We start from the raw sequence: 23500 nt of genomic DNA on the forward strand, positions 1-23500 counted from the left end.
TTTACCTTAATAATTTCAGATATGTCAGGAGATATCCCAAAGCTAACTAACATTCTCAACTTTATTATAATTCAATACAAAGGCTTAGATATTATGTCGTGTTACACCTGAAGCTACAGGAATTTGTTTCTGTTTTCATAATATCCTGGCCTCATCTCAACTTCCTCACAGCTTCTCATGTTTTTCTAGTCGATTACATTATCAGAAGTACATATTATCTTGCAGCAAACTCTCTTATACGCCTCCTTAATGGGCCCACCAAGTTTCTTCACGTTAAGCCCAAACAAAATTAGATGGAGACCTATGATTCAACTTGAAATCTCAATCCGTATGACATCAACTATCAGGAAAGTTTTCTGAGACAAGTGATACGCATCTCGACAACGCCTACAGGGGTTAACTCCTCCACATACGAATTCCACTCCGCAACAATGAGCGCCGGTAAAAGACCCGTTATACCATTCAAAGTAACCAATAAATCATGCTGTCAGTACTGCATGAGCCTATGAAGTGGGGTTGAAGTGCCAAGTGTTGGCATCAACCCTTTGGGGATGACCGGTGACCAACGAACATCCACTGAGAATGGGATCGCGGAGTCGACACTTTATTCCCGTTCGCCAGCCTTGCGACGTCCATCAATCGTGAGCCCTCAAGATTCTGCAGCCCCCCAAATAGGTCATTGCTCCCCAGGTACATGCCAGACAAGTCCAGTTTAAGTCATGATCGTCGTAAATATTGAAATGTCATTGAAGACATTAGCCGCTCAAGCCGTGTTGGTGCAGTGTGACCCCTTCCTCATTGGCAAATCTGCATCTGTACAGGAATATGAGTAGAGTAGGCAATGGACCGAGCCAACGAAGAAGCAAGGAGGTAGACTGCGGTTGCTTCGTGGCTTTGTAGCATAACACATACTTCCAATACAAACACCAATGCCGTTTGGTTTTATATATGATCTTCTACAACTTCGACTTGTTTATATTTCGCAAGAAACCTCGAGAGAAGTAACGACCTGCCCCAACCCCTTCACACAAAATATGGCAAAACAACAAGTTTACCAACTTCGCCCTTACGGATGGGAAAATGATCCCGAAGAAGAGAAATTCAAAGTCTCTACGCTTGACTATCTCACAGCGCAAGTCTACTGCAACTATGCCGTTTTCTTCCGGCTATTAGACGAGGAGAAGCCTCGAGTTGTCGAGATCCTCAAGGCTGGTCTCGAACGGACCCTCGCCCAAGCACGGCATTTGAACGGCTCCATCGAGAAGGATCCCGAGGGCGGTCACTCTTTTACCAAGAGAAAGGATAGCATCGTCGCCTTCCATGTCCAGTGGCTTGACGACCCTTCTGACGTCAAGAAATACCAATCTTTCGACGACATCCACCAGGCAAACTACAACGCTGTCATACTTGGCGACCAGAGGCTCTGGAGCGTCCCGCCCATGACATACGGCGAAAAGCCTGAAGTCTACCCAGACAACAGCCCCGTAACCTCAGCTTTCAAAGCAAACTTCGTCCGCGGAGGCCTCGTCTTCAATATGCACCACCATCATTACGCCAACGATGTCATGGGCTGGGCTGGCTTCACACATCAACTGGCAGAGAATTGCTACGCCATCGTCCACGGCACACCGTTCCCCTCTTGGGATCCAGCTTGTAACGATTCGTCCCGCCTCACCAAGCCCGATCCCCCTGAGGAGCTCAGAGTCAGCGGTCGGCCCCCTCCAGAGCGTCACCCCGGCCACAAAGCCGGCGTCGATCTACTCTATCATCTACCCAAGAGTAAGGCATCGAAGCTAAAGGAGCTCGCCAAGCCCAAGGACGGCACGTGGATATCAACGTACGATGCCTTCGCCGCCTTCCTGTGGCGGCATACGGTGCGTGTACGGGCCCCAGTCTTCCAAACCGACCCGGACTCCAAGATCTTTTGGTGCGAGCCTGTCGATATGCGGCGTCGAATGCATTCCCCGCCACTGCCAGCTCGCATCCAGCAGAATGTCATGTCCGTGGCGGCCACCGCCAGTGCGCCCGTTGAACAGCCGACCGCGAAGGAACTCATCTCTGAGTGGCCGCAGTGGAGAGTGGCTCGATATATCCGTCAATTGACTGACAGTGTTACCCAGGAAGGCTTGAACAAGATGCTCGAGCAGGTTGCGCTGGTGCGCGAGAAGGCGACTATGAACATCCGGATCGACTCCTTTCCACCAATGTCAATTCTGCACGCGGATCACCGTGATGCCAACATTGTGTCTGCGGATTTCGGCTTCGGAAAGCCTTCCGGTTACAGGCATTTGATGGACCAAGTGACCGAGGGTGTCGTTGTGATTTATCCTCCTCGCGACCCTTCTACGGAGTCAGACGAGGGCCCGGAGTTTGCAATCTCTTTCGAGAAGGATATGGCCCACTTGCTGCTTGGAGATCCGGAATTCAATGAGTATTTCGAGTATCGCGGGGTTGATATTGAGTAGACGTCAACAGGCAAACATGTTGTTGGCAGAGTCTGATTTGGGTTTAATCTCAATTGTCATCTTGCCAATTTTGGTCTTGATTTACAAATGTCAACTTTCACCTCGGTGGGTTTCCGAGGACATCAGTCTACGTGCCATATCGCATTGTTCGCAAATTGAACGACGTGGATTTTCTCGCTCTCGACACTTTAGGCTATAAAGAAATCCAGTAGCCCGGAACTTCTGAGGCAGTTGCCAAAAGATGTATGTCGCTGAATGTCTCAACATGTCACACTCCGGACCAATGGCTTTCATCATGCAACCTATTTTTGTGAACTGGTGTCTCCAGGATGATGGAGATATTGAAAACTACAAACATCTTGGGATGTCACAACCCTTTTTCGGGTGATCTCGCACCGGCTCAATGAGAAGGGGTAAACATTGCCCATGTGGCCAAATGCGTCAGCTCCAGACAAATATAGCAATACTCAACACCTGCTGGACTACAGATCGAGCATGCGTCGAACACCAAGACGGGCCCAACCTCGCGACACCGCGATCTCACGATCTTCTCTACCGCCAGACACTGGGGAATGTTTACTATTTTCCGGAAAGGAGAGTTGTACTCAGATCATCGAGATTGATCACGACAGTTGTCGTATGGAACATTTGAAAGCGAGTTATCACACGATCCTCCCATATGAACGTCGATAAACCGAAACCTGTCAAGACAAGAATCCTCAACGCCTCAACCAAAGTTGTCCACCCCCACCCTCAATCTCACGCAATCACCTGAACCTTCCAATAAATCCTCTTCATCCACAAACTCTTCAAAAACCAATCATCCCCAACCTTCTTCCAAACCTCATGGTAATGCCCTGCTCCGGTCGAGTGCAGCCCATCCTCCGTATCCAGCGCGCCTCCATGGTAGACCACCGTGAAGATGGCCTTGACCTCGTCCTCGGCGACCATATCCAGCTCGCCGGCGTTCACCATATGGACCGCGTCAATATGCGCGTTCGTCTTGCTGAAGTGCGCCTGGAACGCGGCGAGGTTATCGAAAGTCATTTCCGTGTCGCCCTGCTTCACGAGCGCCCCCTCCTTGTCGAAGAACTTGAAGGTCGCATCAGGGAGAGCGATGCCGTCGAAGAGATGCCATTCGTTGGAGTCGGCGAACCGGCAATATTGCGCCTTCTGGTGCCGGATGGCTTCGGATATCTCGTACGGGACCGGCATGACGTTGTGAAACTCAAGGAATATGATATCAGTGGTGGCTGCAGGAGCAGATCAGCGAGCGCAATGCAGCGACTCGGTCCAGTGATTTTATCGAACATGCATCTACAGCCTGATTGTCAACACATCATGAGCATCAACCCGTCTACAGCTCGTGAGTGAGGGGTTGAGCGGGGATTCCCTCTTGGCCGGCACTTCAATGAGAGAGCTGTGATCAGATCAGCCCGACGAAAGTAACATTACGAAAAGTCCCTGCAGATAATTGTCCACAGCCTGCTGAAGCTGTTGAAGATCCCATTGCATTCGCACCAATCATGGCGGACCGTGATGACGGATGAAGGTTCTCCATTGGTCGCAGGTCTATCAACCACTGAAGACCCGCAGCTTGACGAATCGTATTGCGTGGTAAGCGAACACGTCTTCTCGCAGTGCAGTGCACCCGCTCAACCCGCTTCCCTCGCTGCCAAACAGTATCCGTGTGCAGCCTGATTTTCTCAATATCAAGATTCAATCTGAGTCTGTCAAATGCCAGAGGGAGGAAAGGTGCGGTTGCAATATACTCAATCTCCCAAGCGCGCTTGCGGCATCTTCAACGTTCTGTGCCGGACGACGGAACCCACACGCTTGACCGTTTCGCGAGTTCCACCGTTTGCATCCAGAGAAATCCGTCGCGCTGGAATTTAATTATGCAGCCGTTTCGGGCCGTGCACAATCTGGTTCCGTCTCTCCGGGTAACTAATCCGGTTGGGGAGGAGCCGAACAAGAGCCGGAAAGTTGGGAAGGAACTCCACATGAAAAAAAAAAAAAAAAAAAAAAAAACCGTGAAGAAGCAAGCAAGAAGGAGTGAAGCTAGGCCCGAAGAGTACCCCCTGCTCCGGGACCCGCAAGCCGCTGCCGGCCAAAATCACCTTCAGGAGCTTTCGCGTTTTGGACAAGGGGACCCGGCGGTCTTCTAGAAGCTCTCAATCTCGCCTGGCCTCTTTTTCTTTTCCCATTCTCCCGGTCGGTGCGCCAGCCAGGGGAGGGGGCAGCGGCGGCCGGGGCAAGGTTGCCGCGGACGGGCAAGCGGGAAGAGCTGGGAGCTAGGGGAGAGCTAGGGATCACAAATGGGCTTGCCAGGCTAAAATCACGAAATCCGCAAAGAGAAAGAAGAACGGCCGACCGGGCGCCTGGCACCGGCGATGGCTGGCGATGGCTGCGATGGGCTTGGAAGTTGGCTGGGGGTGTTTTGCAAAAAGAGATTTGGCTCGGGCTTCGCCTGCGGTTTGGCAAAATAGGCCCTGCGACGACAAACAACCGCCAGGCCCCAGCAGGTCGCCGACGCTTGTTTGGACGCGGCCTTCCTCCTTCAGTTGAAGGGCGAGGGCGGCGGTTTGTTTCTTCGGTGTGGCGTTCGTTTTCGGTGTCGATACCCGTGTTCTGGTGTAGTCGTCCTTCACCCCCTCCATCCCTCTCCGTCGTTCGCTGAGTGGCTCTCGTGTCGTGGAATTTTGCAATCCCGGTGTGTGATTTTCCGTAGGTACGGTGTACGATCCACGGATACTGCCACGCGTGAATGGAACGGGAAAGGGCGCGTTCGCAAATGTCAGGGCCGGCGTTTCAATCTGAACTTTTGCACTTGATCGTCGACTCAGTGCCGTCGCTGGCACGGACCGGATGCGACTCGAGTGCAGCCGCCGCGCTGGTGCCCGTCAGTCAGGCATGTGTCGGAGTAGCATCCGTCGCCCATTTCCCCATCCATCACCCGCCTCAGGTCGTCTTGTTTAATGGACATGAAACAAGGACGAAAAAGGAACTGTGTGTTGGGTACAGCATTCCATGGATTTTGATATGCCTGCTTGCCTGCCGCTACCTGGAGGCGAAAGGGACTCTTATCCGATTGCTTTGCCCCTGCGTACGCCATTGATGTGGCTTTCCCTTGCATGCCTGCATCATGCCTTTTGCGACTGCGATATCGCGAGCCAGCGGTTTTCGCTGCTGGATTATCCGATATTCCCTACAATGCCGAATCGGGATGGGATAATGCCGTTGACGAAAGGGGACCACTCACGGCGCGAGAAGGCAGCTTTGCCATCTCATTTGGCAAAAGAGGCCAGAATGCGAGAATCACCAACGCTCCGTTTCGGTTGGCTTACGACGCAAACGACGGGAGCGCAAGAGACGGGATGGGTGGCTGTTCTTGGTGGTGGTGGTGCCGTCGTCGCAAACTGCGTTCAAGGCCCAATCCGAACTCACCGTTTGATGGTCAATGGGTGTTTGTGCGACTGGGGTAGCGGGGAAGAGACGGGGAAGAGACACAAGCAAAGCAAAGACAGGCACAGGCCGAACACACATGCATTCGGCTCTCTCTCAACGGCTTTTTCTGCTTGTTCCTTCTGCCTGCGGATTCGGTATCTTTCTTGGCTGAGGTGAGGTAAGCAGGCAAGCGGCAGAAATAATCGGTCAAACAAAGCAAGTGGGAAGTGATTTACACCGTTCTCGTCCCAACACACCCACACCCTCACCCTCTACACCCACCAACAGCCGACGGCCAACAGCCATGGCGATCCGGGGTAACAAAGGTCGGCGGTGGTGGTGGTACCGTCTTGGAAGGGCAGTATGTAATCCGGCGCGCGCCACCCCCAGTCTGAGTCAGGCCGGGGAAGCACTCGCCTCGGGTCGGGCTGAGCTGCCAGCCAGTCACCTCGGCCGGATTTCGCTGCGGAGAGAGGGATGTTGTTCAATGGTAAGTAGCCGAGTGTATGAATAGTACTCTGCATGTAAGAGGTGAGAGTAAGGTTGTATAGGCGCAGGTCGGTAAAGTGCCCGTACGGATACACTACGTCGTTGTCGTTGTCGTTGTCGAATACGTATCGATATAGTAGCTACGGATACCTTACCTTACATCAAGGTGTAAGGCGGTCAACGAGTATGCAGCTGTCACCGCCCCTCCCCCAGGTTTGCCTTTGCCACTGCTGCTGCTGCTTGCTATGTTGTAACGGTGTTTGAGTCGTATCGCATCAGTATTGGCATGGGAATTGTCATTAGACGGCCAAGGTGTCAACACTCGAATTCGGAAACATTGGACGTTGGGGGGGGGGCATGCTAGTCAGCCAGCATCCAGCAGGCATGGCAATCAGAGTCAGTCAGGATTCGGATTCAGCGAGAAATAGGCAACGCAACCCATCCTGTACGAACGGATGGATTCGTAAGTTTCTCATCGTCGCATCTTGTGGAAAAAATAGGCGGATGCGGGATCATGGATGTGCGTGTTCGTACGAAGGAGGTTCGCTTCAGCAGTTCAGGGGTGTCAGAGGTAAGGTAGGTAGGTAGATGCCTACGGATACGACAAGTTGTAGTCTGGAGGAATGGAGGAATTTCGGGCATGCGACGGAATTGCACAGGAGGGAGACAAACTGCTTCGGTCGCATCGTTGCATCCGGGCCATCCATCCAAGCCAGTCGCATTCTCAAGAATGATTGCCCTGAATCATCCCAAACCTTGTGGTGTGGCTTGAGGGGTTGGCATTTGCTGCCCTGTCCCGAGGCGGGCGATGAATGCCATTGCTGCGGTGATGAACGGGTTTGATCGTGATTGATGGCTGCCGCGCCCACGCCCCCTGGCGTCTTCGCTTTGGTGAGCCTTGTCGACGACGACGACAACGACGACGACGACGACGGGCACACCTCGCGGAAGAAAGAAGAAGCGCCTCAAATGATCAGGATCCATGTCCTCGCCTCGTCCTGCCCTGCCCCGGCCTTGCCACCTATCTACGCCTGACTCCGGGCACCTGGGACACCACAGCTTGGGACACATCCAACATGATTAAGATGAGATGCCGGGGTAGCACGGCCTGGGGTTGACTGCTGCGGTCGCGACAAAAGCGACCGAGGTCGACGAAGACGGGAAAAATGAACCTCGCAAGAAATAAATTGGATGCCGAAAAAAAAGAAAAAAAGGACCAACAGCAGCCAGATTACCTGAGACAGACCCCCGGGGACCCAACCCGGCGCAGCGGGTTGGATGGGGCAGGTGAGAAGTGAGAGACAACGACCGTGAGCCGGGGGTACGGAATTGGTTTTTTTTTTTTCCGTCCCTACTCTCCTGGTTAGGGCACGCCATGATTGTTTTTTGCTGGCCCCCGTCTGGCAATCTTGGGGAAAAAAAGAAAGAAGAAACCGATTTTGTGTGTGCGATATCGCCGTTCTCGTTTGTGACTGGAGCGGGATGGGCGCGGATGCAATGCGATGCGATGCGCCGCGCGGGGCGCCAGACACGGCGACTCGACGGTCCATCAGCCCTGGACGGGAGTCGGGACGGTGTGCTGGATGCAGCCACGGCAGACGGGCTGGCACACCTACTTTTGTAGTGCATAGAAGGTATTTTGAAGGGTTCATTCTGGTGGCTGACCACTGCAGGTGTGGTACAAGTACAAGGCCGTAGGGCAGATGTTGGTGTTTGGTGTTGGGACAGGAACAAGAGCAGACGTAACCATCCATCAGAGTTGACCGGCGGCGGTGAATCACCGCCGGTCGCTCGCACATTGAGTCTTGCGCACCTCAGTGTTGTAAGTTGCTTGCTGGGTTGGCTGGCAATGCGTGCGTGCGTGCGCAAATGGGACGGAATGGAATGGCATCCATCCTCTCGCTGTGGTTCCCCGAATGCATCTGTTGTCGCGCAATTGCGCTTCGTCCTCTTGTGCCCCTCCCCGGGCGGCCCCCGGTGGCCCCCTCCCCCCTTGAAAGAGGGGGCCTATTGACGCCCAAAGAAAGGGAACAATTTGAAGCTAGAACCTGACGATCCACGGCTCCTCCTCAGAGAGAAGAGGAGTGAGGGGGTGTGTGATGGTGACTACGAAGTACGAAAGCAAGGCTAGCAACAACTACCAACAACCTGAAGAAGCTGTTTGAGGTGAGCTGGTGAGGGGTGTGTAATGTGTACAACAACCAACGACGTGGACAACCTGACTGACACGACAGGTCAATCAGAAACAGACAGACAGACAGAGCCCCCCTCATTTGAATTACTCGGTGAAGGTTTGCGATTTCAGCGAGAGATGAACGATTGGGGGGATGTCCAATGGGGTTGGCATCGTCGGCGAGGAATTCCTGCGAGAGTTACGCGCAAGTCGCAAGCCGCGCAATGCTATGCCGCGAGATAGTGCGTAAAGGGCAGCGAGAGAAGGGCCATGGCCTGGATCCAATGCCAGAGACTGGACGGACATGCACCGAGCGCACCGAGGCCTGGGTCTGGCCTGGCCTGGCTACCTTTTCCGCAGAGGTATTGCCCAGCTAACGGTCGCTGGAATGTACTGCTGCGGCAAGTACCTGCCCGTGTGGCTGGCCCGAGGGCCGGGGCAGTCCAGATTGTGCTCTTGTGCTCCCGGGGGACAGGGCCATCAAGGCCCGCCCTGAAGAAGAAGAAAAGTGAAGGCCAGAAGCTGTGGACACTGCGCCTGGGGGGGGGGCCTGGACGAGAGTCTGGAGGCGGGAAGGAGGACCTGCCGCTGCCGTTGCCGCTGTCGGGACGGTTTTTGGCAGGCATTGGCAGAGGCCCCGAGCAGCCAGGCCTGAGAAAGAGAAAGAGACCTAAGCAGGGCCCCCAGGGCGGTGGGCATCCCGCGGCTCGCTAGGAAGAGGGACCCGGGAGAGACAGCAGCAGTCAGTCACTGTGAAGACGGGGGCCTTTGGGGCCTTGGGACCTTTGGATGGGGGGCCCGGGGGGGGGGGGGGGGGGGGGCGCCTGAGAGGTGATGGACCATGGACCATGGACCAGCCTCACTGTGATGAGTCTCTCTCCTGGGCTCCTTCCCTCCAAGGGAAAAAGGAAGAGTCATGATCCATCGCGGAGGGGGGCTGCTCTGCAGCCAATCAATCCCGACACACCTCACTCACACCTCCCCCCTCACGACAAGGCGGTCAAACACCGCTCGTTCTTTTTCCGTTTTCTTGGTTGCTTTTTGCGTGGCTGCTGCCGCTCTGCCGCAACTGCGTTGCTCCCGCTGCTTCCCCGTATGCGGCCTCGCTCCGTTTGTCTCATCCCAAGATTCTGCCAGGCTCTGCTCTTGGCTCGCGTTGGCTGCCAACCCAACCCGTCCCTGACTCTGACTCTCTGTCTCCAGCTCTCCCTTCAGCGCATCTCGGAAGCCCTGAGCAGCTTGGAGGTGCAGTAGCAGGCTGTAGGGAGGACCGTGTTTGTCCCTGCGGCGTGGGGGAACAATCAGCTACACAGCTGCGACTCACAGAAACGGTGTTTTGCGCTGCAGATGCCAGCTGGAATGTCGTCTCCCTGCGTACGGATACCTGCGATAAGGTACCCATCACGAACTCGACCGCGACCTGGACCGCTTGCACACGGATTCTGGCCCGTCCGTTCGCATTCCCCCGACCTGGCGATTCAGCTCTGTTTGCGCCATGATGTTCGTTTGAGCCATCAACAAGAGAAACAAGAGAAGATGCCCTCCTCTGCGCTGCCACTATATTATCCATGACTCTTTCGCCCTCATGTCCGAGTCATCCTGCTGTTCCGCTCTCTCCCACCAGAGTATCAGCATCAGCAGCAAATCCAGTATCATCAGCGTCATCGCAACCATCACAAGTCAGCGTCGCCCGCGTCGTCGTCACCAGGCATACAACCTCCCGCCGTCGCCGAATTACACATCAACACCACCACCAGGAAAGCAGGATTTCCATCGTTCCGCCCGTATCCTACAATTCGGACTTTCAGCGACTCAGAACCTTCCTTCCGTACCTACCGGCGCCGTATTTACAGGTACAAATCGGTCGCTCAGCTCAGCTCCAGCTCCTCGGCAACGCCACGTCAAGAATAGTCACCAGCCAAGGTCGCCGTCCAACCCAAAAGTAACGCGTTACGCCGACTCTACCGTTCCTCCCAGCAAAGAAACGGACTACGGACTTCCTCCCGCGCGCCGCCCAGCCCAGCCCTGTCTCTGTGTCCAGGTCCCCCTCCGTCTTTACGGCGTTTTTACCACCGACACGCCCACCTCTCACACCTGTGGACGGTGACACCCCCTGACACGCCCCCCCTCAACGACAACTGCAACCGCTTCCGCCCCGAGCAAACCCCCCCCAGGCCCAGCCCAGACTCCCCTGCGCTGTCAGCTCCCACTCCCCATCTCCGTCACCGCCTCCCTGCCTTGTTTTCCCACCCCCTCGGGATGATCCCGGGAATCACTGTTGCCCCCATCTTTTAGGCTTGCAAAGTCCACTCTCCGAAATTCCTCGGAACGTTACCCTACCCAACCTTGCACCTCCTGGGCCTCACCACACCCCCTTTCACACCCCCCCAAACCAGAGGCAGGCAGACGCGCCTCTGGCTTATAAGTCTGCCGTGTCCACCTTCTCCCACACTCTTCTACCGAACGCGAAATCATCGTCGATATCAACACTCAACACTCAAGACCAACTGGTCCCAAGAGAAGAACAACTCCACTCTTCACACATCACATCACAGCCATGTACGGCTCATACGGTTCATACAGCTCCATGGGCGCCATGTCCATCTCGGCTCCCATCGACATCGGCTCCAGCAACATGCTCGCCCACGACCGCTCTTGCGCCTTCCCTTCGTGGCCCCGCCGCGAGACCCTCGCCGACTTTGACGGCGAGCCAAGAGCGACTTCTTACCTCTCCGACGAGGACCTCTTCCCTCAAGACTTTGAGGACGACGCCCACTCCGTCTCCAGCCACGGTAGCTTCTCCTCTCCCAACTCCCGCTCGCCCCAGATCACCGAGGCCGAGCTTCTTGAGATGGAACGCGAGCGGATGGCCATGCAGCGCGAGGCCATGCGCTGCGTCATGCTCGAGAAGGAGCGTCGCCGCCAGCAAGCCCTCAAGCAGAAGCAGGCCCGTCGCAGCAGCTCCAAGAAGAGCCCCAAGAGCAAGTCCTCCGCCATGGCTCCCATCGCCGAGTGAAGCTCTTCAGCAAGCTGTGGCGGTGCGCCCAGCTCCCAGCTCTTACTTCGGACGAGCAACCTAGCTCGCTTACACAACACCTCAACCAACTCTAATCCCTAATGACGGCTCAACTGCAGCCGTGTCGGCGGCGACCACCAACCCGATCTACTATCAAACGGTCCAGGTCGCCGGCCGCCAAACGCAAATCTCATCCTCGGCTTCCATCGAGAAGTCGACACAACGAACACCATCGGCTTTCGACAACCAGCATTCTGACAGCACGGGGCGATTAGGAAGACCGTGTGGGGGGAAGCACAAGCGAAGCCGACCGTGGGGGACCCGCAGCAGCAGTGTCCCAGCCACACTAGCACAGGCTGGGCGGTATCGGCCACGCACCGAGGAGTCATCCGCCTCGGAGAAGTGTGGCAGTTGAGGGCAGGTCGGCTGCGCTGCCTCGTCGCAACGCAACCGAACCTGATCCCGGCATTTGATCGAGGGTGGTCTCGTGGATTCATCATGGGCGCGTAGGCATTTCACATGCTGCGCTGCCTTGGGTTTTCTTTTTGTCTTTTTTACTCTTTCGTGTTGATACACCCCGCTGTAGCCATCGAGCCTCGCAACTATTTTTATCGCATGGAGTTTATCACTGTCGATTTGGAGGAACATCATGGGAAAGGAGCACAGTACATGCTTGCATCACTGCATCGAGCTATTGGGGCATTTGGATCAGCATCGGAATATCATATCGTCAGCGTCATGTTTCTTCATTTAGTAGCTAGTCTTAGTTAGAGATACCCTTCGCCACGCGCGACACCAACATTTGAATTCTTATTCTACATCATCACAAAATACGCATCCTCATTGCAACGTGACAAATGATCTCAAGAAGCGGCGACTACTACTGCACACCCTACTAAATTAACTGATGCCTCGACAACGTAACACATTTGAAATCTTGATCTGTGAGAGTCATCTTGAGGCCGCTGCAAGAGTCATGGTTGATCAGCACAGCCGTTAGCATGTGCCGCCGACTCGGTAAGTGCCTGCCGCTGGTGCGCACCCGCGCGTTGCTGGTGCTGACAAGTCAGCGAGCGGCAGCAGTAGAAGCTCTATTTTACAGCGTGTGGTGTGTGTGTGTGTGTGTGTGTGTGTGTGTGTGTGTGTGTGTGTGTTGGTTTGGGCCTGCCTTTGCCCTGCCTGGCAGAAGGTTTATCCTCATTAGTCACAGCGAATAATGTCGTCATCACCCGCGGCGCAGAGTTGGCCTCGACCAACTCCTCAAACGGTCGGGAACGGTCGGGGGAATAAGCCCTCCACTGCTGGGCGCCCTCTCTGTGGCTCTGCCATTCCGCGCTCCTCTCCACACAGAGTGAGTCCGTCCATTGTTATGCCGTTTGTTGCTCCGCAGCCTGCGCCTCATCCAATCTAGACCCTTTACCTATCGTAAATGGGCTTTCCCCGTATTTCCCTCCCCCAGGATACCGAGAGTTCGTAAAATGGAATTTGTCCGCTGTTTCTATTTGTGATTTCCAACCAGAGGAATTCCGGGGCTGGCATTCGTCATCCAGCCCTTTGCTGCGTGGCTGCGTCTGCTGGGCGGCCTCTGATGGCGAAAAAAAGGTTGAATGTTGCCTCGGCACCGCGAGAATACGAACAGCTTCGTCGTCCCTGTTTGTTGTTATTGTTGTGTCGGGATGTTGGGGCGGTGGCCGTGGCGGCGGGTATGGGAAAGACCGCGGTAAACTTTCCAGCGACCGCTTGCGTCCCGCCGTCGGCTCTTTGCTACTAGTCCTCTGGGCCGACGCCATCTTCTTCTTGGTGGGAGGGATGGGGGAGCAGAGCAGATGTCAACAAGTCTGCAGCTTGCGAGGATCGGGATGGATCGGAGATCCCAAGGGCTCGGGTCCGCCACATCCTTGACCAACGGCCGTCGAGCTGTTGTTATTGCTGACCCGGCAAGCCAGCCAACCAACCCAAGCCACTCAACCAAGCAAATCACGAAGCGTCTTCGGAAGCTTAGGGTGGGAGGGAGTGTAATTACATTGCAATGCCGTGAATGTTGCACTTTCGGCGACATTGACCAGCGCAAACCTCGGGATGCCATGGATGATCTGATCTACCGAGGCGGCCGAGGATAGGAAAGTCTGGGGAGGGGAGCCGACCGGAATGCAAATGCGTGATTGATAGGCGTGCATGTCTTTGCCGATGACGGAAGAGCGGAGGGGATGGGCGGTTTTGCGCCGATGCGGGGACGGGATGTTTTCGGGAGGTGTTGAAGAAGATGTCAAGGTCTTGGATTATCGCGAGCATCAGTTTCGTAGAGGGTTATGCGCGATGATCTGATATCGAGGTTTGAGTCAATCTCCCCGCATCACGAGTTGGTGATCTTTTTGGAGTCATCTATCTAGATGAGAATCGAGATTGTGGCGTAGGCTTGGATAGAGATCGCTAGTATCATGCCACCTATTTTCTCACACGCAGAGTGTCCAGCTGTCGACCGTGAGACCTCAGCTGGTGTGTGTTGTTCGAAGGGTGCCCTTCTGGCGGTCAATCTTACGTGCGGCTCCGCAGAGTGTCAGCCGGGGGGGGGGGGGGTTGTTGACCGACTTGAGGAGCCAAATGTCCCAGTGCACACATGCATGCATTCCTGACTCTTCCTTCCGGTCCTTGGATCATCTTCGACAACATATCCTCACCAAAGGACGAACACCCCGAGAAACAAGCGCGTCTCGGTATCTTGCGTCGCTTGCATCATAAACCCCCTCACTCTGCGAAGTGTGTCTAGGTTCGGTTCTGCGAAACCGGTTTGCGTCAACAGGAGAATATGCGATCTTGCTCCGAACCTTGATTTCCTGCTGTCATTGACTCGAGCAATTCCGTCTGTAATCTTGTTGCCGGTAGGGCTGCGTAAGTGCGGGAGAGAACGGAGCACGGGTTTCCGTAATGGTGGTAAGCAGCTTGGCGGTAAACCCTCCCCGCATAGGCGGTAAAGGGCCAGCAGCACCTCACCTCAGCACGCGGGGTAGATTGCTCCGTGATAGATAACGCGCGGGAGAGAGCCCAGAGATCTTCCGTCCGTTACCGACGAACCGTTGGACATTACGGCCGAGCTTCTTTTTGGCTCGTGAATTGTGCAGGACAGGACAGGACCCGTCCGTCAGCGCGGTCCGCGGTCCCACAAAGGGAAGTGGCAGCGCGGGGTCCTCTCTTCTTCTTCTTCCCAAATCCCAACTTCCCAAATGTCTGGCACTGGAGATTGTTTAGTCATGGTAATATCCGTTTTACATGCACCCCCTTTTGCGACCGTCGGGGGGGGACTCTCTGACCGCCTGGGTTCTTGGGTTTTGCGCTCAACCGAGCCGATGAGTGGATGACGACGGGGTTCCTTTCCCCGCCGGGCCACCGTTTTCTTCTTCCTCAGTGTCCTGCGCGACGTTCTCGACCGCCAGAATGGAGAACGAGAAAAGGGTCCCTGCACCGGGATGGGGTCCCGGACGCCTGGGCCTCGTCCAGATTACCCATGCCCCCATGCCCATACCCATACCCATGCTCAACTCGCTGCGTCCCAAAGAGGGAACTGGGAAATTTGACAAAGAGGGATGCCCCGGCCGACCACCCAGGGCCAAACGTGTCAACCCCCGGGAGCGATCGTCCCGTCGTCGGTCGAGGAGCCAGAGAGAGGGGGGTGGGGTGATGAGGGAAGTGAGTGAGCTCTCGTGGCTCTGGGTCCCGCAGTGTCCACTGTCCAGTCAACTCCTCTTTACCTTAGCCGGGCCTTTGGGCTCTTTTTCTCCCGGTGGAGCTCCCCAGTGGATGTTGATGGCTCTTGCGGCAGCAGGAGGAGGAGGAGGAACAGTGATGAGCTCCTCTCTCTGCAGATTTTTTCCACATGGAAACTGGGTCTTGCGGGATTAGATGCAGGGAAGACATTGATGAGAAACACCACTTGCACGAAAGAGGACGGTGGTTGAGAACAATCACAAGCGCAACCGGCCCTTCTCTGCAACGACTCGAAAGAATGAAAAAAGCTTCAAGCTAGAGCCCTGGGATAATGAGAGCCCGCATGCAAATTTGACATGCGGTATCCATCCGTCCGCCCAGCCTTCTGCTTCTTTCAAACGCGGTGCCTCTCCGAGGCTCTTCTTCGGCATTATCATTCGTGGAAAAGGGCGATTCATGACCCACCCTATAGAAAATTCTTTTAAAATTCTTTTGCATGCTCCCCCGCGCGCGCGGTCCACGTCCCCAACACGCGGCACACACACACACACACACACAACAAGGTACACGGTTAAAGTACCACCAGCCATCCTCGACTCGGTGTCGCGACTCATTTACCGAAACGACACCGAGACGATGCCACATCCCCCGAAAACCATCGGAGCATGTCCGACGAACACCACCCCTCCTCCTCATCCTCCCCCGCCGGTGTTTGTCCCGGCCGCACCCTTCTCGGTGGCTCCTGAGTCGTGTGGCGCAGAGGGTGAGAGCTTCAACCTTGGAAGAGGCGCTCTCGAGCTCCGAAATAAGCATCCTGAAGCGCAGTCTTCGCAATCTTCGTTGCGCAGAGGCCAACACCCTACGCAATCGTGCATCTCTTTTTCTTCTTTTTTTCTTCCATGTGAAATTCTTAATTTATTCTTCTTGTCAGGGTCCAAACTGAGTCGTGAACCCCACGACTCGTCAAGATGATCAGCCTAAAGACAGACGTCAATTATGACTTCAAATGACTTCATCTGGAGACACCGGTTTGAACGAAACCTTCTTCACCCTGTTTTTCAGGGCAACTTTCTTTCCGGCCGGCAAGACGATAAGCTAGCCAAACCAACCCTGCCAAGACTAAGGGTGACGAGAAGTTGAAAATTCTTTTCTGGAATAGATTCGCGAACGGGAAGCCCACGCGGTTTGGCCACCCGCACAGACTCCTGACGGTCTTCCTTTTCCGCCCATCCTGAAGCATTGGCCCTTTCCCGTGGTGCGGCGTGCCTGACTTGCTAGATGCTTTTCCTTGTGTCCGTCCTGACTAGCGAAAGAAAAGCCTGGGGTAAAGGACTTCTTTTTTTGATGGAAGTTGAAACCCATGGCGTCAAGCCACCGTCGAGTCCGTCTTCTCTATTTCCGTTGGCTGAGAGAAGCAAGCAACCTGCGTTACACAAGACAAACCGCTTCTTAACAAGTCAAGTCTCAGTCAGTGCGCATTGCAAAACCAACCAACCCGATAACAGGTTTCTTAGTTGCTTCTCAACCAACCCCCAAGACGTAAGACGAATAAGGATGCACGGCGTGTGTTTCCCCCGTTCGCCAAAAGAAACAGCAGATCGATCAGTTGCCGTATCGATTATTATGGAGAGTCCGTTTCGAGGGTGGACGCCTCCAAGTGCTTCAAGGTGATCCGTACAAACACACAGCAGTCCAGAACCTCCGGGAGATCTGCCTGCCGTCCGATAAGACTTGCAAAGTTTCGGGGCCAAACCCGTCGTTGTCGTGCGCACGTTTCGCGGGTAACTGGGACCTGACCTTCGGATATGTGCATTTTGCTGCTGACTGATGAAGAAGAATACTGGAGACTGTCGACCGGCTGGACGGACGGGTGGATGGAATGGTTGGCTGTTGGTTCGTCCGGCATTGTCGAAGGTTAAACGGAGCTCAAGCCGCCGTTGATGGCAGTGGCCCTCAGAACCGAAGGCACATGCACGATTGACGGGGACCCGCAGAGGACGGACACATCCCCGCAACCGTATCGAGAGAGACTGGGAGAGGGAAGAACCGTTCTTCACTGCGTCTGGCAACTGCCAAAAACGGCAGGTCTGTCGAAACGGACCCTACCTGCTTCTTTTAGTGCGCGGTGGTATCCGTCCATAGTGCTCCCGCCGTAACCGCGTCTTATCTCAGCACAGACTTGACCGGTCGATAAGATTATCACCGCCGGAGAACGTGGGGTTTGACCGGTCCCTAAGGAAGATGGATGGTGTTATCGCGTTTCCCGTATTGCTTACCCCTCCAAGGCCGCCCCCGAGGAACATTCTCGCATGCTGTCATCCGGCGTTGGCATTGCTATTTTCAACTCTTGCTATCCGTAATGGGCGCCGGTGGCACGACGCCTAGAGAAGGGGGGATACAGGCAGACGGCAGGTCCAGTTCCATCGCGTTTCCATCGTGGGAGCTACGTTGCACCCTCGCAAGGCCTCTGCACAGTCCCCGACGGATACTATGGCCTGGTATGGAAGGGCTTGGACGATGGCCCGGGAGGGGTCGGTGCTCCCGTCCGAAGGCCATCACGCTATCTTTGGGGTGTATATCTTTAGACGGCCGACAGCGCCGCTCTCAGAAGAAACCCGCCGGTGCCGGTGGCTGATAGTCAGTGCTCCTCAACGCCCCAGATTCCAGTTCCCCGGCCTATCCAAACGAGCAACTCGGAATCCAAAAGAAGACGACGAGGGCGACGACGACGTTGAACGCCAAGGGATGAACGGACGGACGGACTGCGATACCTAGGCGAAAACGGATTCCGAGTCCGCGCCTGTTCACGTCGCCTGAGGATGAGGCAGGCGGTGGGGGTTTGGGGGTGCCTATTTGGGACACCGATAAAGATTACGGCGGCGGCGGCGGTGGTAGTGGTCCATCTTGAAAACGTGGGGGTGTTGGTTGGGTGATTCGGGCCCATCATCCCCGGCGCATTCCCAGCAGAGGCTCGGTCTCAGTCTGCTGTTCCCGTCGCTGCGCTGGCACTGGTTGCGAGAGCATCATCAGATAACGGACACCGACAACTTGCTTTTGGTCTCTGCCCAACGACCACGACCCTTTCTTTCTTGAAATGACCTCACACGCAAGACAAACAAGCAACCAACACCCCCGATGGCGCCGCTTGCTTCACTCTGCAGCCCAATCGACAAAACGAAATGAAATCGGCATCAGTCTCAGGTCTCAGAAACCAAGCGCCGGAATAACAAACGGCAGGATGGAAATATGACAAGTGACCGGCTGGGCTCCGGCTCCCCGGGGGGTCGGGTAATCTCCCAGCGAGTCGATCCCAACCCAACCGCCCGGCGAACCCAAGGCCTGGGTCCGGCCAGCGACGCAGGCAAGCGGCAGCAATCACTAAGGCGGTGACCGGGTCTAGAGTCATTCTCTTCTGCTGCGGGCTGCGGTGCTGTCGTCGCCGCGGGAGATGGGCGATCCCTCTATCGTGCATTCCTGCATTCCACCCTCTCCCCAAGGCCCAGAACCCGCACCGCAAACCTCGTTGTCTCGTATCTTTTGACAGGGGCACGATTGTACGGAGCCTGTACGAAGGACGCCCCCTCCGTCAGCGGTGGGAAATACCAATCAACCAGGAGCCCAATCTCAGCATTACGACCAACACACCCTCGGCGTTGGTGTCGCAGGGTCGCGCATTTCATACCGCTCGCGATGCGATGGATCTCATGGAGGGGCACACAGGCGACAGGAGAGGGGTAGCTGCTTTAGCTACTGCCGCAGTAAGGTAAGGTTGGTAGGGCAGCTTGTCATCCCCAACGGTCGCGAACACGCACAACAAAACTCTCGCCCTTTGTAATTGCCAAATCCAAAATGGCCTTGCCGTGATTCGCGATCCGAAAATACAATGCCGCCCACCACTCTGCGAGACTCGATCCCCCCACGGATGACTCTGGCTAGGCCTGGACCATCTTCATCCTCCCTCCTTATCCGTAGGTGCTTCAGGCTGTCTTGTCTTGTTCGACAATCCGAAAGCCAGACGCAGCGCATCTCGAGAGCTAATCACACGCGTCTCCGGCGTGTTACGGTCCTCATAGGACAACTGCGACGCACACACGGTCTGGGTGACGGCTTCCCATGGGCGGCGCTCGGGACCTGACTGGTCGGGCGCGTGCCAAACTCTCGCCGTTCTGCGCTCCAATCACCTCCCGGCGCATCGCCGTCCGTCGCAATCACAGTGACTCACTGTTTTGTGTGTGGGGGACGGGTGACGATGATTGATGATGGGGCCAGCGGCAGCGGTAGCAGCAGCAGCCCAGTGGATGAAGCAAATACAGAAAAATTTTCGGCAGTCTACCTACTAGGAACCCACCCTTGCTGTCATTCGCATTCTTTTTCTGCTTCTCTCGCGGCTTCTTCTGCTGCTGCCAATTTCGCGGCGGCATGTCGCTCGTTCCCGTCCTGCGTGCGGCCTTGGTCACATCCGATAGCGGGCCGCCGCAGCCTTCTCTATATCTCTGTCTGTCAACGACACGACAACGGAGGGGGGTCCGGACATGTGGCTTGCGTGCGTTGCGTGTGGATGTGTGTAAGTGTGTGTGTTGTGTGCGTGTCCGTCCTGCACACCCACCACCACCCCCTCTTTAACCTGGAACCCGTCAAATGCCATCTCTCCCGCCCTGCCGTGGACGATGGAGCCCAGCCCTGCTGCGTGTCTTGTGTACGATTTCCCTTACGTGCGCTGCAAGTTACGGGCGGTGTGTATGGTGTGCCTGGGGTGCTGCCCCGATTCGTCGTCCCCTCATCGTGCATGCAGCAAGTTGGCATCTGCATCCCGAAGGAAAGAAGAAGCAAGCAAGCAAGCGAGCGCAGGAAAAGGAAAGCTGAAACCACACACCCCTCCACTCTGAGCAGAAAACTACCCCTGCCAACAAAACAATCACATTTCCCCCATCCTCGGGGCCCAATCGATATGTATGCGACAAGTCTCATCGCCGCTTTCCATGACAGTCATAATTGAAGATTCAGTAAAAAAATAAATAAAAAATAAGACATAAAAATTGACAGGGACGCAACGAGGCTTTTTTGAGACTTGCATTTTTGTCTTTGATCCTTGGCGTTGGGTAAGGAATATTTTCTTCTGAGATTTGTCTAGCCCTCTCCCCTCTCCGCTCCGATATCCCACATGTTTCACGTAACGAAATGGGACCTGGGAAAAGCAAGACTACACGAGACCTCCATTCCATCCGCAATCCCGTTTGCGACAGATACCCCGGTCGTAGAAGCTAGCTGGCAGATGCACCACCGCTTTGTGTCTCTGATCGAACGCCGGATCGTCAGGGGCACCGGCGGGTAGAGAATGCCAGTTGGTAGAAACTGTATGTTTGCGTTTTGCTTTTGGGCAGCACACACACACACACGCGCGCGCGCGAGGCACAGCCGTTGCGGACATGATGCTAGGTAGCCGCTCTGACCACACTCAAAATCGGCTGCCGACATGCAAATCTCTGGCGTCGGCTCAGGAATCTCGGGGCTGAAGCGGATGTGGAAATGGGAGGAAATAGTCTTCAGATTGCTGCGCCGGGGCTGGACGACGATCGCCGCCGACGTCTGATGTTTGACTTTCAGCCGCGTTGATCGATCGGTGGTGAGGTGAGATTTGGCGGCAGCGGCACATGTAGCAAGGTTTCGCTGTCCCTCGTCCTCCCCCCCGGTTTGTGTTTGGATTGCCGCGTGGTGCAGCCAGCAGGTTCACGGGCATGTAGCAATAACTGCGTGCGGCATGCAAGCTGAGAGCTCCTCTAACCTTGTTCACGAACTCCATCCGAGCTTTTCTTACGTGTGCAGGAGGAGCAATAAGCAGCACGGCCCTTCCTGGGTGTGCCGGCGATGCCCGGATCAGAAGGGGGAACCGTACGATCGATCGATTGCATGGCATCTCTGTCCCGCGTAGAGCACCCCCGGAGATGAAGCATCAGGTATGAGGGTTCGGATTATATCATCCCGCATACGGAAGGCCTTCCCCGGCCGTCGCGAGTCGCGTCTTGGGAAAGAAATGGGTTTCTAAATCCGTCCGCATGTAGCCTCGGCAGAAGCAGCTGTCAAAGTTGCTTCTGGCCGTCCGCCGATCGACCGGGGGTAACCAGTCCGCCGGCGACCTTGCTCGGCCCCGCTGCGCAGCCCGTCATCCCCGTCCGTGATGGTGTGCGTCGGTGTGTGCCCCACTTGGCGGACACCGCGCTGGACCGTTCTCCGGGGCTGGGGACCCCTGACTTGCCGTTTTAGGAATGCAGAGGTCGGAGGAGTGGACGGCGGCGGTCGGGTGGCGAGTAATGATCGCCGGATCTCCGGGGCTAAGGGAGACTACTGCACTTTTGTCACCTGAAGGGAGTTGGTGTTGTTGAACGAGCTGATCTCCATGCTACATAAGTCTGCTTGAAGGCTTTCTATTATGTCTGCTTCTGAATTTAAGAAACAATCATCCTAATGTGGAATCCAATCTAAAATAGCCGCAGGGCTCGTGAATGAGAGGCTTGAAGATTAAAGAGCACAGGAAGCCTTTTGAATACCATAATCCGACGACTTTTGCCGATATTACCATTTTCCCGGGAATCATACCATCCTCCCAAATAGCCTCCCTTCAACAAGAGAGAGCCTCACATCATCAGTCCCCTAGCGGAGGGGCAGGGTCTTCTGTGCATCGCTGACCGTGCCGTTCTCGACAGCAGCGCGGTGTCCACGGGCAATGTATCCGTAGGCGGGGTAGTACTCGTCGAGCCAGGAGAAGAGCTCGTTGGCGCCGGGGGTGTTGCGCCAGTCGCGCATGAGGTCGAGGGAGATAGAGAAGAGCGAGACGACCTGGACGCCGGCGGCGGCCATGCGGTCGTTGGAGATGTCGCGGATGAGCTCGGTGGTGGTGCCGGACGCCTCGACGTTGGCCCAGACGGAGTAGCCCTCGGCGCGGAGGGACAGGGCGAGGAAGGTGGTGCAGACGTCGGTGGTGATGCCGGCGAGGATGATCTGCGACTTGTTGGCGGCGCGGACGGCGTCGCGGAAGTCGGCGTTATCCCAGGCGTCGACCTCGCCGTTGCGCTTGATCAAGGGCGCGGTGGGGTGCATGTCGAGGATCTCCTGGGGGAGGGGTCCGTTGGGGCCTGCTTGTGTCAGCGGTTTGGCCGAGATGGCAGGGCGGCCTAGGGGCAAAGTTTGGCTTACCGGTCTCGGCGGAGGTGGTCAGGACGACGGGGAGGTCAAAGATGTTGGCCAGAGAGGAGTGCGCCAGCATGGCGTTGCGGTAGAGGGTCGGGTCGAAGTCGCGGGCGAGGTTGAATAGTCCCTCCTGCATGTCGACAACCAGAAGCATGGAGTCGTTCTTGTTTAGTCTCTCCCAGGGGACGGCTGTTTGGTGTTAGTCGGCTGCGAAGGTTCGTCCGGTTGTAAGTGCAACTTACCGTCACCAACGACGGTGGAGGTGAGGGCCGCAGCCGCGAGAGTGAGGGAGAACTTCATTTTGTTGACGGTTTGGGGGGTTGGTCCAAGGCAAGCTGGTTGAGTCTGGGGATCGGGATGAAGACTTCGGCTTGATTTGTCTGCTTGATGAGGATGAAGAGGGTACCATTAGACAAAGACGAGCAGATATCTCTCTTATATACAATACTCCGACGATACACCTTTACATTCGTTTTAATAGACGCTTCCCTTCTCGGTGTCTAATCCGCAATATCGACATCGTGGCCGAATCTTCCTACCAACGGTCACCGCCCACGTGCCTCTCACTCAATATGCGTCATTTCCCATTCGGTGCATTTCTATGGTGATATGCTGTAAATCCGACTCGGCGTAACAGAAATCCATACAGCCTTGTCTGCTGTCGTGCTTCTACCACGAGAATTTCCTCTTTGGGAAAGATGCTACATGTGCTTTCGAAGGATGCAGTAAACATTGAGTGTACGTTAGTCAGCCCCCCCTGCTCACCTCTTGGCGGATCTCTAGCCTCATCGGCATTTTGAGCTGATTTCAATGGCTTCTAACGATACAGTCTGCCGAACGGCCCGGAGCGATGGCCGGAGGTGGAACTCCGCCGGTGGTACCCATGTACAGAGAGAAGATGCAGAAGGGGCTTTCCATCTCCCACCCATAATGCCATAAGCTGGGCGTAAGCAAGTCCCAACCCCAGAAATCCGCGGCTGCTTGAGTTGCTGCGTGGTCTTGACTAAGCCCCCGTCACCGGGG

At 55.5% G+C, this 23500-nt stretch overlaps 4 protein-coding genes across 4 annotated transcripts; 2 read left to right on the plus strand and 2 right to left on the minus strand.

Annotated features, from left to right (window-relative positions):
• Positions 1-1034: 1034 nt before the first annotated feature.
• Positions 1035-2465, plus strand: CGCA056_v002946 (Trichothecene 3-O-acetyltransferase TRI101; the record flags this gene model as incomplete). Its single annotated transcript, XM_037318203.1, has 1 exon — positions 1035-2465. The coding sequence occupies one exon, from the start codon at positions 1035-1037 to the stop codon at positions 2463-2465; it is 1431 nt and encodes a 476-aa protein (XP_037183211.1).
• Positions 2466-3224: 759 nt separating this feature from the next.
• On the minus strand, positions 3225-3680 carry CGCA056_v002947 (uncharacterized protein; the record flags this gene model as incomplete). The annotated part of the gene is made up of 1 exon (XM_037318204.1): positions 3225-3680. The coding sequence occupies one exon, from the start codon at positions 3678-3680 to the stop codon at positions 3225-3227; it is 456 nt and encodes a 151-aa protein (XP_037183212.1).
• Positions 3681-11131: 7451 nt separating this feature from the next.
• Positions 11132-11590, plus strand: CGCA056_v002948 (uncharacterized protein; the record flags this gene model as incomplete). The annotated part of the gene is made up of 1 exon (XM_037318205.1): positions 11132-11590. One exon carries the CDS (start codon positions 11132-11134, stop codon positions 11588-11590), a length of 459 nt encoding a protein of 152 aa, XP_037183213.1.
• A 10350-nt stretch (positions 11591-21940) lies between these two features.
• Positions 21941-22777, minus strand: ycaC (putative hydrolase YcaC; the record flags this gene model as incomplete). Its single annotated transcript, XM_037318206.1, has 3 exons — positions 21941-22422; positions 22484-22666; positions 22720-22777. 3 exons carry the CDS (start codon positions 22775-22777, stop codon positions 21941-21943), a joined length of 723 nt encoding a protein of 240 aa, XP_037183214.1.
• Positions 22778-23500: the final 723 nt, after the last annotated feature.

Source organism: Colletotrichum aenigma, assembly GCF_013390185.1.
Source record: "Colletotrichum aenigma strain Cg56 chromosome Unknown KSG_Cg56_contig02, whole genome shotgun sequence".
NCBI lineage: Eukaryota > Fungi > Ascomycota > Sordariomycetes > Glomerellales > Glomerellaceae > Colletotrichum > Colletotrichum aenigma.